Here is a 12,841-nt window from a genome sequence, read left to right as displayed (position 1 = left end):
TTGCTTTTCTGCCTTTCTTCTTTTGCTGCCTTTCTTCTCTTTTGTTTGTTTACTTTCTCCTTTTTTCACCTTTTCTCTGTTTTTCTTTTCGTTTTTACTTTTCTCTCCCATTTTTCTCTTTCGTTCCTCTTTCAGGTTTTCAGTTTTTCTTTAGGTTTTTTGTTATTTTCTCTTTCCTTCTGTTTTTTTTATCTCTTGCTTTTCTCTTTCTTTTCTTCCCTTCTTCGTTTTCTCTCTCTCTTCTGTCTTGCTTTTCACTTTCTTTTCTGTCCTTCGTTTCTGTCCCTCTTTTCCCTCTTTCTTTCTTTTTTTGTTCTTTTAAGCCTTTCTTTTTTTTTCCTTTTTTCATTCTATCTCTTTCTTTTCTGCCTTTCTTTTTGTCTTTCTTCATTTTTCTCCTGCTTTTCTATCTTTTTTTCTTTTCTGAATTGGTTTTCGCTTTCTTTTCTCTTTTTCTTTTTATCTCTCGCTTTTCTCTTTCTTTCCTGTCTTTCTTCTATCCCTTGCTTTTCTCTTACTCCGCTTTCCACTTCTGTGTCTTTTGTTTCTGTCTTCTCTTTTTTCCCTCTGTCTTTTCTGATCTTTTCTCTTCCTTACTTTTCTCTTTCGTTTCTTTTCTCTTTTTTCTATTCTTTTTTCTGCCTTTCTCTTTTTTGTTTCTCCTTTTCATTGTTTTCATTCTTTTCTTTTTCTTTTCTCTTCTTTTTTTTGCATTTCTTTCTGATTCTTCTCTCTTTTGTTCCTCTCTTTGGTTCCTCTCTTTCGTTTTTTCTTTAGGTTTTTGTTCTTTTCTCTTTCCTTTCTGTTTTTCCTTTCTCGTTCGTTCCTTTTTCTTTTCTGCCTTTCTCCTCTTTCTTTTCTCCCTCTGTTTTCTGTTTTGCTTTTCTCTCTGTCGTTTGCGTCTCTCTTGTCTCTCTCTTTCTTTCCTCTTTTTTTTCTGTTCTGCTTTTTTTGTTTCTTCTCTTTCTTTTCTCTTCTTTTTCCTCTGCCTTCCTTTTGCTTTCTTTCTTCTTTCTTTCGTTTCTTTCTCTTTTCTCTGTATCGTTTCTTTTCTGGTTTTTTCCTGTTTTTTTCTCTCCTTTTTCTCTTCTCTCTTTTCTTTTCCTTGCTTTTTTCGCTTTTTTCTGTTTTTTCTTTTCTCTGTGTCTTTTCTCTTTTTTGTTTTTCTTTTTCTTTTTTCCTGTTTTTTTTCTGCAGTTCTTTTTCTCTGTCGTCTCTCGTTTTCTCTCGCTTTTCTCTATTTTATCTTTTGCTTTTCTCTTTTTTTGTTTTTCTTTTCTTTCATTTCTGTCTTTGGTGTCTCGATTTCTTTTCTCTTTTTCTTTTCTGTCTTGGATTTATTTTTTTCGTTTCTTTTTCTCTTTTCCCTCTTTCATATGTCTTTTTTGTGTTTCGTTCCTCTGTCTTTTCTCTTTTGTTCCGTTTGTTTTCTATTTTTTCTCTCCTTCTGTCTCTTTTAATCTCTTTCCTGTTCTCCTTTTGTTCTGCGTTCGTTTTCTCTCTTTCCTCTGTCTTATCTCTTTCGTTTATTTCTTCTCTCTTTTCTCTTCCGCTTGTTTAAGCTCCGTATCATCGCATGTTATAAACGCTCCTTAAACATGCAGCCTAACGTAGAACATGAGTTACACTATGCCACCATCTAGAATATCGTTATCTGTACAATCTTAGCGCTCCTTAAATATGCAAAATGGTAAAGCAGAAAGCGTGGTGGGACAAAAAATTGTTGGCACATAGGGTAATTTACACAAACCAAACACATCGGTAACGAAACGTAATACCTTTTGCTTTTGAACGATGGGCATAGGTTCCAGCCCCAGGTGGTGCAAAAAATATGATTTTTTAACCTTCTATCTCTTCTTTTAAATGATTTTCTTGTGATGCTTTTGCGGGCCTGCTAGTTTTTGCTTGATAATTTTGACTTTTCGAGTGACTTTTACGCCCTTGAATTTATGCGTTTCGCGTGATCTAAAATTCTCTCTCAATCACAATTTAAAACAACTGAACTCAATTGGCGGTAATTTAATACTAAAAGTCAAATGAAAAGTGCTCCGAAACTGGTGTCATTTTTTACTTTAAATCTTAATAGTGGTATATGTTAATCTCTAATGTGGTTATTTGAAGACCACTATTGAACTTCTTGGTCCCGTTTAGGCTCCCCCTACCCCCCTCCCGACTGAAGCAGGCTGCAATTGATTAGAGCTCCCACTAGTCGTTCGAGAGCAATTCTTCCGACGTTTAGTCGGCTATGCTTTTTTTTTTAAATTGTTTTCAAGTTGTTCCTGGGCTCATTTCTCGATAAAATCAAGCGCTTTGTTGATAATTGCAGGGTGGAGGTGCCAGTGAGCCCGGAGAGACGAAAGTTGTGCACCACTTCCATTTCACAATGTGGAATGACTATGGCATCCCGACAGACACCAGCAGCTTCTGGTCATTCATGGACACCGCGATGGCATACCATGACTCACCCTCCCCGCAGTCACCAGTACTTGTCCACTGCCGGTCAGTCCTACATCATTAAATTGATAACAAGCTCACCATAAATTTTTTATCAATCGTGCGTCCCCAACAAAGTGGATTAATTGCATTTGACACGATATTTAATGTTTTGCAACTTAACGTGCTATATTATAATCCAATATTTTGCACCTGGGGGTTTGTATCTAGATTAACTTGCATCTTGTGTCACATTCATGTTGACCTTTTCTACCTTTTTTTAAAGATAATACGATATAATGATTCTTTTTTGGTGCAAACATTGATTCGTGACTTTACTTTAAGTTCGTAATCCGATAGAAATTGCACATCTACATTTATTTGGTGTTATCTTGTTTTAATGTTGCGATTCGAGGGTTTTGTCCATTTATATGCAGAACTTGTATGTTAACAGAGCTGGGATCGGCAGGACAGGGACCTTCATAGCCTCTCACTACCTGAGGGAGTTATTAGAGAGAGACAGGAAAGTTGATGTCCACTCATTCGTATGGCAACTCAGAGCACAGAGAAAAAAATTCGTACAGAAAGTCGTAAGTGCAATATTTGCATTTAACATAGAAATGGGATGTTGCAATATATAAATATTATTTCGCGCTGAAATCTGATCCCTCGAGTAATTTCTTTGGTTTTAGGAAGATTTTTCCACTGGTACTTTCTGTCGGTGGTAAAAAGGTCCAAGACGTAGCCCACGTTAACTCGCGAACTGAATTAACCCATGCTGATTTTTTAAATTACTTTTACTTTTTTTCAAACTTGAGATAATTATTCCAACCCCTAATGAAAGGGATGCCGGGAACTTTACACTACCCCGACGTTTTGTTGAGCCCTTTTAGGCCGAGGAATATCTTTTTTTTTGCGGTGGGATACAAAAGAAGTATCAGTTAAACGCCCTCAAAACATAACTGCTTTTTAAGACATTTAAATTTTTGATTTATACGCTGGAAATTGAGGTTTGAAATTTTCGGAATTTATGACATAGATTAAGGAACCTGAAATAGATTCTGGCAAAATCTAGAAGAAAAATCAAGCCAAACTTGACCAAAAAAAAAACGCAAAAAATGTTTCAATGGTTGGAACAAGAAAAATCCAGTTGCACAAATTCAAAAATTGAGCGGAAATATTTTTAAATTTATCCACAAAAATCAAATATTTGCATTCTTTACGCTAGAAGGATGTTAATGCCGAAGGCGTTTAGATGTTGCAATTTCTTAGGTAGTAATACTGCTTGTCTGTGCTGCCTAAAACCTTATCATATTTTCTTTGAGTGTTGGTATTATACTACTTTTGCTTCTTTGTGACGAAAAGTGTTGAAAAATTGTTGAAATGCTTTTGAGTGACTTTCTCAAGTAATTTCTTCTGTAAAAACTTATTTAACTTTCCCAGGATGCAATTAAATACTAATGATATATTTATGAAGGTGAAAACTTACTACTAGTCAAATCTTTTTGTTTAACGCCTCTGTCAGCAATCAGATTTTCATACATGCCTAGATTCTCTACGCTATATGTGATTTCATTGTCTTGAAGGTAATTTTCAATTTCTTGCTCTATATTATCGTGCAATTTTAAGAATTGGCAAGGAGGCTCGGTAATATGCGTATGCACATAATTTTCCTACCTCGCTCATCCGCATTTTTGACCTACCAAATGAGGCGATAGAACACTTCCAATTTATTCGTAAATAATTGGTGTATGAATGAAAAAATCGCCTGAAACTCAAACCACTAAACGAATAAAATAATGTCACATTAGAGGGCCGGCGAGACATGCTTTTAACGAGCTTATGTGACAAGACAAATGAAATCAAATAACAACACACTTTAATTACGACCGAAAATCAATGTAAACTTCTCACGTTAATTACGACCAAAACTCTAGAAATACCTAATACCAAAGTCAAAATAGCATCAATTAAAACGTAAACTAAAATTAAGTTCTACTTCACTAAAAAAAAATTTTCCTCTCACTAACGGCTTTTGCGCGCGTGACGTCATTTCTCTCTCTCTCTCTCTCTATAGCAAAGGTTTTAAGATCATTTGCGTGATTAGATTTTGATCATACGTGACTTACCTCACTCATCAAAATGACTTTTGCATTTTAAAACTCAAGTTTATTTTGAATTAGTTTAAGGTCGAAGGAACTCATATGCGCGGTAAATGTCCCTAATAAGAGGCTTCTGCTGATTCTATTTTAACCAGCTTGATTACTTTGTTCCTGAAGGTTTCTTTGCCTATTTTCTTGAACTGCGTCGATTTTTTTTTAATTTAGATGTATCTGTTTCTATCTCTTACACGGCAGTCTCTTCTTCCGCAGCTATTCCGGCAATCTGCCGGCTATGTTTAAAGATCTGTTTAATAGCCACCGTCAGCCTCTCAAACGGCTGTTTTTCAGGTGGACCCTTTTTTTAATTGGCTCTATTTGATATTTGTATTCATTTGTTTATTGTTTGCATTAAAGATGATATTTGTTCAACTGATAGAAATTGCAATAGATGTTGACGAATTGAAATTTAAGTGTTTCTTTGACTTCGATGCGACTTATTTTCTCTGACATTTGTTGAAATAATTTTTGCCAAATGTTTGTGTTCTTTTATATCGTCGGCAGTGGTTTCCTACGAAGTTGATGTTTGATGTCAAAACTTCCACTGTGTCGAAGGCTTATCAGTTGGGCGCTGTTGGAACAATAACTTTGATAACAGTAGTTTTCTAAAAAGAGAGGAAATGAAAAAGAAGTATTTTAATTTTTAAGAGTTTTGTTGATTACGTGGACGTCTCGGTAATTGCTTTGTTGATTATCGGAGGCTGTTTTTAGGGGTGCTGATTTTGCTCTCTTAAGTTGCTTCAATTCTTTGAGTTGTAGTTCACGACTGGTCCTCTATGTTTTAGTTCGCTTTGCTTTCTGATCACGTTTTTCGTTTTACATGAGTCACGATTTTCACGTTTGAGTGGTGACTTACACCACTCACTGTTTCAACTGAATGGATTTTAAATTCTTTCGTGCATTGAATTATGCTTTGTAGTGAATACGGTAAATGCCAAAAATCAAAATCAAACGAAGCCGGATAAACCAATAAGACCGGTCATTAAGCCATATCGCGTTAGGTTATCAATGTCCATTAACGATTGCTGGCTGACATTAGTGTTAAGCTGAATAGTTTTCAGTTTAAAAGCTGAATTAAGTATATTTTTAGAATATAACAGAAACTGCACAACGAATTAGAACGTTTTATGAAACTTCGGAAAAAGTCTGTCAATTTCTATCTTTTTCTGTTTCAATCCCGATATGCTTCAACGGTGGCTATTTTCCGGCAATTTGCCGGCTATGTTACTATTGCACGTCCGTTCAGGTCAACTGAATGATTGAAGATGTCCAATTGTTGTAGCTCTGTGATACTCTAAAATTGGCCATAATAATTGAACGCTTTGACTATTTTAACATTTTTTTCGTTTCTTTCAACAATTGGGAGCTAGTGAATAATTCATATAGAAATTCAGAAACAAGTGAACTGTGTGAATCAGATTAGGAAGCAGGTTCTCTAGGGGCCACAAAATTAGTAAGTTTTTTATCTTTGGCCTCGCTCTTCCCGCTATGATCCATAACCTTATCAATCTGAATTTGTATATCTGAACTAATAGAACGTTTCTTAATAATTTTGCAATTATACTTGATACAATAATTTGAAAGTTTTGCTTTTGATCAACAATCAAAATATTCATTATCAAAACAAAGCCCCAATTATTTTCTCTTACATTTGTGAGAATTGTTGGAACTTTTTTCTTTTCATACTCTGTTGTTCTTTCTTGATTTTCCTTCTTTTGAACAAGAACTTCTTTTTCAAGTTCGCACGCGCAGTGGTTTGCGAAACTTGGACGTTTTCGTTTCAAATTTGGGAAATCTCCGAAAAGATTTTTGGTTCAATCTTCTTTTTTCAAAGTCATATATTCTGCATATCTAGCTTAGTTTCCTTAATTTATCTATAGGGCTAATTTGGCGTTCAGAATATGGAAATTTTTACTTCCGGCTTGACAAGTTTATTTATTCTGAAACTTCTTTCTCATTTTTCGCATCATTGACGCCAGTTCGTACTTTTAAAAAAATTGAAACAGCAGTCGGATTTTGTAACGATATATACTGTGGCCAAACTGCCCCTGGAAGCAGAAAGACAATGTTTACACAATTTCCTGTTGATGTGCTTCTTGATTAAACAAATTTTTACGTTTTGATTGGTTGTTTGCCATATTACAGGTTAGAACAAATATGCGAACGCACATCACCGATCCTCCTTGTTTTTTATAGCCCAGCCGTCTGTTTCACCTGTTAATCTTTTGTATGGTTTAGCTGACCGAACAAAGTTCCATAGATTTAGTTTGGCCACTGTTCCCATGGAGCTCACAGTGCATCGCTTTTATTTAACATGAATCATGTGTTTCAGTGTCAATACAGGTTTATCCACCAAGCTTTACTGGAGCACATTTTATTCACACCCTGCAGAATGCAACTCTCCTCCTTGGAGACCATGAGCACCAACAGTCACACATTCAAATCAACAGTTCTCAGACAACTTCAGGTAACCGACCCTTTCATTTGAATTGTGCTAGCTGGTTCTTTTTTTACTCCGTGTAATTGCTTCATGTGTTTACAATCAACTTGAATTATATAATTGCCAATTCAGTAAATTTTGTGTACGAACATCTGTTCTCGACATTGAAGCTCATTGAGACCGCTTACTTATCAGTTGAATTTTGAATGTTGGAGGTCATTTCCTGTTATTGGCGTGAGTTTAATTAGTCATTTGTGTAAGTTTTCATCGTACATGCATTACTTTACTCAAATTTGACTATTTACTGCTGTCACTTAAGTTCAATCTAAGAAATCAGAACTAATTATAAGTCAAAGTAGTGTTCCTAAACATAGACCTATCGTTGTGTGAGACTTCGTTAATTGAGAATTAAACATTTTTAGTGTAATTCGAATATGGAAACAGATTGCATTTTTAGAATCATACGCTTTAATACTACCCGGCAATCAATTGCGTTTAGCGATTGCTATCACCTAAATTTTCAGGGCAATACCGCATTGTTGACATATGATGTGAAAACCGATATCTGATCTCGTTTTCGTCTCGTCTCAATTTGTTCGTCCATCGGAAATTGCGCCATTTTTATTCTGACAATTTAGCAATCATAGTGAAAATTGCAATTTGAGTGAGAATAACTCATATAACGCGCCATTGGACGCATTTTTGGTTGCCAATTAAAATTCTAGTTGCAAATTTTTGCATTAAATTTTTGCATTAAAAGAAAAGTGTCAAGAGTTACTTTTTAAGGAAAATATTTGCAAGTCGAAATGACCTGATGGGTGCAAAATTAAGGGAAATGATCTGGTTAGCGGCGATTTTTGAATCAGTTTTTGGATAAAGTTACAGCGATTTGGATGAAGTTTCAGATTTTGGATAAAGTTACTCGCCAGTACTTGAAGCTTAAAAAAAATAATCAGTTGTTCAATTTTACTGCAATGGGTATTGGAGCAATCGAAAAATGAGGATCATTTTAACAGTCAGTGATAACCGGGGAAAAACTCAATCTTTGTTTGGTCACTGCAAAATAGAGCCAAGTGATAGGGTAATAATACAATGCGATAACAATAGTGAAGGAAGCTATTATTACACTTGCCTTGGTATGTTTCATTAAGATTTTTGTTACGACAGTGAGGTTACGCTTACTGCAAATCATCATTTTGTTCATTCACTCATGTCATTTTGCGTAAGGTGTGTGGGTGACGTAATTTTTCACTCTTCTTGGAGCGAATCTATATCTATCTATATATTAATTCTAACTCGAATGCTATGTCACCATGTTTAAGCTCCTAATCTTCACATGTTTTAGCGTCCCTTAAACATGCAGCCTAGCGTTTTGCATGCATTTTGAGTGCTGCGAGGTGGATTCGAACCGGGGTCTGTTGAGTTGGATCAGGATATAAAAACGTTCGCAAACCACTAGGCTAAATCCCTTGCTGTTAAGCATCTACTAATTCAACGTGGACAGAGAGCCACTGAACACCATGCACCACATCGTTTTGCATGCTTGCTTGCTATTGCCAGAATAGTCTTTGACCGAAAAGCTACCTATGCCGTAAAGGTCAATGACTGATTAGCCGTGGATGCAAAAATAGGTCATTGACCGAAGAACTAATGTCCGAAAAACTGCCCGTGCCAAAGAGGTCAACGACCGAAAAACTGCGGATGCAAAAATGGGTCAATGACTTAAAAGCTACCTATGCCGTTAAGGTCAGTGAATGATTAGCCACGGATGCAAAAATAGGCCATTGACAAAAAAGCTACACAAGTCCGAAATCATGCGTGTGCCAAAAAGGTCAACGACCGAAAAATTGGGGACGCAAAAATAGGTCAATGACTGAAAACCTGCTTATAAAAGATTATTCCATCGCCGAAAAATTTGTCACGCGAAAACAGTCCTTGAATGACATTTGCGATTCATCACAGATATTGACAGAATAAATGTTCTTTAAGTAATAGTCCGAAATGAAATCGAAGATGAAAAATTGTCCATTTAAATGATTAAAAAAATGATAAAGAAATTTGAATTGCCTAGATAGAAGTGCAACACGGTTAAGGTGATGTGTAGTTTTTAAATTCTCAGCAAAGATTGTTGCGATTTCTTTTCTCTTTCTTCTGTCCTTTTCTGTATCTTTTCTCTCTTTCGTTTTCCTTTTTTTTCTGTATTTCTTTTCTCTTTCGCTTTTTTTCTCCCCCTCTCTTTCTTTTCTGTGCTCCTTTTCTGTCTTTTCTCTCTTCTTTTTTCTTTTTCTTTCTATCTTTCTTTTCTCTAATTCTCTCTCTTTGTTTTCTGTTCTTTTTATCTGTTTTTCTTTTTCTCGATCTTTTTTCCTCTTCCACTTCTTTTATTGCTCGCATATTTTTCCTTTCTGTTTTTATTTTATTTTCTATTTCTTTTCTGTCGTGCTTATTTTCTGTTGCTTTTTTCTGTCTTTCTTCTCCTGCTTTTGTCTTATGTTTTTCTTTTCTGTATTTCCTTTTTCGCCGCCCTTTCTTTTCTCCCCCCTCTCTTTGGCTTTTCTTTCGTTTCTCTATTCCTTTTCTGTTTTTTCTCTTGTCTTTTTCTTTTCTATCTTTCTTTTCTCTCTTTCTTTTCTGTTCTTTTTATCTGTCTTTCTTTTTCTGATTCTTTTTTCTCTTTGTTCCTCTTCCGCTTCTCTTCATTTTCTTGTATCTTTTTTCCCCTTGTTTTTCTGTTTTTTTTTCTGCTTTTTTCCTGTCTTTTCTCTCTTGCTTTTCTTTCTTTTTCTTTCTGTATTTCCTCTTTCGCTCTTTCTTTTCCCCTTCTCTTTGGCTTTCCTTTCTTTCTTTTCTGTATTCTTTTTCTGTCTTTTCTCTCTTTTGTCTTTTTCTTTTCTATCTTTCTTTTCTCTGTCTTTCTTTTCAGTTCTTTTTATCTGTATTTCATTTTCTGATTCTGTTTTTCCTTGCTCCTTTTTTGCTTCTCTTTAGTTTCTCGTATCTTTTTTTCATTTGTATATCTCTTTTGCTTTTCTCCTTTTTTTCTGTCATTCCCTTCTCTGTTTTTTTCTGTCTTTCTTTTCTCTCTGGCTTTTTTCTTTCTTTTCCGTCGTTTTCTCCCTTCTGTTTCTTTCTTCTCTTTCTATTCGTTTTTTTTGTTTTCGTCCGTCTGTCTACCCTCTTCTTTCGATTATCTCTTGCTTTTCTCTCTCTTTTCTGTTTTTCCTGTCTGTCCTTTTGGTCTTTCTTTTCCTTTTTTTATTTTCTCTTCCCTCTTTCTTTTCTCGCTTCATTTTCTGACTTTTGTTTCTGTCTTTCTTTTCGCCTTTCCTTTTTTTCTTTTCTCTTTCTATTCGTTTTCTATTTTTTTTTCTTTTTCTATTTTTTCTGTTTTCATCTGTCTGTCTGTTCTCTTCTTTCTTTTCTCCCTTTCGTTTATCTCGCGCTTCTCTATTGCTTCTCTCTCTTTTATGTATTTCCTGTCTGTCTTTCGTTTATCTTCCTGATTTCTTCCTCCTCTTCTTTCTTGTTCTTTTTTTCTGCCTTTCTTGTCTCTTTCGTTTTTTTTTCTCTCTTTCTTTTTGTCTTTCTTTTCTTTTCTGTCTTTTCTTTTTTCTCTGTCTTTTCTTTCTTTCGTTTCTCTGTCTTTTCTCTTTTTTTCTCTCTTTCTTTTGCCTGTTTCTTTCTGTCTTTCTTTTTTCATTCTTTTTTTTCTCGCATGTTTTTTCCTTTCTGTTTTTGCTTTTCGCTTTCTTTTCTGGCGTACTTTTCTCTGTTGCTTTTTTGTGTCTTTCTTTTTTCTCTTGCTTTTCTCGTTCATTTTCCTTCTATTTCTGTTTTTGCTCTTTTCCCCACTCTCTCTTTGGCTTTTCTTTCCTTCTCTTCTGTCTTTTCTTTTGTCTTTTTCTTTTCTTTCTTTTCTCTTTCTTTTCTGTTCTTTTTATCGGTCTTTCTTTTTCTCGTTCTTTTTTCTCTTTGTTCCTCGTCCGCTTCTCTTTAGTTTCTCGTATCTTTTTTCCTTTCCGCTTTTCTCTTGCTTTTCTCTTCTGTCGTTCCTTTCTCTGTTTTTTTTCTGTGTTTCTTTCCACTCTTGCTTTTCTCTTTCTTTTCTGTCTTTTTCTCCCTTCTGTTTCTTTCTTTTTTCTTTCTATTCGTTTTTTTTGTTTTCGTCTGTCTGTCTATTCTCTTCTTTTTTTCTCTCTTTCGATTATCTCTTGCTTTTCTCGCTTTTCTTCTCCTTTCGGTTTTTCCTGTCTGTCTTTTTGTCTTTCTCTTGCTTTTCGTTTGTTTTTTTTCTCTTCCGTCGTTCTTGTTTAGCTAATCTTTAGTTCTTTTTTCCAGTTTTTTCGTCTGTCTTTTCTCTTTTATCTTTTCTTTTTTCGTTTATCTCTTGCGTTTCTTTTGTCTTGTTTTCTCTTTTCCTTCTTTTCTGATTTGCTTTTCTGGCTTTTTTCTTCTTATCTTCATTTTTTAGTTTGTCTTTTCTCTCTTTTCTGTATTTTTCCTCTCTCGTTCCTTTCTCCCTTTCTTTTCTGTCTCTCTTTTCTTTCGCTTTTTTCTTTCTTTTCGCTTTCTTTTCTATTTCCTTTATGTCTATCTCTTTTTATCTCTTTCTTTTCTCTTTCTCTCTTTCCTCTATTGTTTCTTTTCTGTTTTTTTTCTGCCTTTCTTCTCCCTTTTGCTTCTTTGTTTTTTTCCTTGTGTTCTTTTTTTCTATTCATTTTGCCTATTTTTCTAGTCCTTGTCTCTTTTGTTCTTCTCTTTAAATTTTTTCGTCAGTTTTTCGTTCTTTTCGTTTTACTCTCCATGGTTTTTTCTCTTGCTTTTCTTTTTCTGATCAGACTGTCTTCTGCCTTTTCTTGCTTTTCTCTTTCATCTTTCTCTATCTTTCGTTTCTGACCCTTTTCTCTATCGTTTCTTTTTCTCATTATCTCTCTTTCTTTTCTCTCTTGTTTATCGTTTTTCTCTTTCTATTCTTTTTTTTGTTTTCTGTCTGTCCTTTCTCATCTTTCTTTTCTCTTTCGTTTATCTCTTGCTTTTCTGTCTTGCTTTTCTCTCTTTTCTGTATTTCCTGTCTGGCTTTCTTTTGTCTTTGTTTTGTCTTTTTCTCTTCCGCCTTACTTTTTTCGCTTTCTTTTCTGTTCTTTTTTTGGCCTTTCTCATTCTTTTTACCCTCTTTTGTTCTTCTGTCGTTTCTCGCTTTAATTTTTTGTTCTTTCTTCATTTTTCCTCTCTCTCGCTTTTTTCCTTCTTTTATGTTTGTCGTTGCTGTCTTTTTTGCTTTCTCTTTCTTCCTGTCTTTTTTTTCTGCCTTTCTTTTTCGTTTCTCTCTTTTCTCTCTTGCTTTTCTTTCTTTTCTCTCTCTCTTTCTCTCCGGCTTTTCTTTCTTTTAAGTCTTTTCTCTTTTTCTGTTCTTTTTTTCTGCCTTTCTTCTTATCTCTTTCTCGCTCTCAATTCGGTTTTTCTCCTTTTTTCTGCCTTTCTGCTTTTTATTTTCTTGCTTTTCTCTTCTTTCTCTATCTTTCGTTTTTTCTCTTTTCTCTGTATTGCTTCTTTTTCTCTTTCTTTTCTGTCTTTTTTCTCTTCATTTGTATCCTGCTGTTCTCTTCGTTTTCTTTTCTCTTTTTCTGATTTGCTTTTCTCGCTTTTTTTTCTTATCTTCTTTGTTTTTTTTAAAAAAATTTCTCTGTCTTCTCTCTTTTCTGTTTTTTTTTCTGTCTTTTTCTTCTCCTCTCTCTCTCTCTTTCCTTTTTCTTTTCTGTCTCTCTTCTCTTTTGCTTCGTTGTTTCTTTTCGCTTTCTTTTCTTTTTCC

At 34.7% G+C, this 12,841-nt stretch overlaps 1 protein-coding gene and 1 pseudogene across 1 annotated transcript in view; one reads left to right on the top strand and one right to left on the bottom strand.

Moving 5' to 3' along the window:
* Positions 1-12,841, top strand: part of LOC142338038 (uncharacterized) — a gene marked incomplete at its 3' end in the record, with an annotated part of 108,968 nt that overhangs the window by 51,893 nt on the left and 44,234 nt on the right. Inside the window, exons 18-20 of the mRNA XM_075387671.1 lie at positions 2,327-2,499; positions 2,888-3,023; positions 6,925-7,059. Of these exons, the coding sequence (XP_075243786.1) occupies positions 2,327-2,499; positions 2,888-3,023; positions 6,925-7,059 (444 nt within the window). The remainder of the gene's footprint in view (positions 1-2,326; positions 2,500-2,887; positions 3,024-6,924; positions 7,060-12,841) is intronic.
* Positions 10,846-12,192, bottom strand: LOC142337934 (uncharacterized; annotated as a pseudogene).

The sequence above is a fragment of the Convolutriloba macropyga genome, chromosome 4, assembly GCF_964194025.1.
Source record: "Convolutriloba macropyga chromosome 4, txConMacr16.3, whole genome shotgun sequence".
In the NCBI taxonomy this organism is placed as follows: Eukaryota; Metazoa; Xenacoelomorpha; order Acoela; family Convolutidae; genus Convolutriloba; species Convolutriloba macropyga.
The sequence above is the reverse complement of the archived record's forward strand: the minus strand, read 5'-3'. Positions and strand labels throughout refer to the sequence as shown.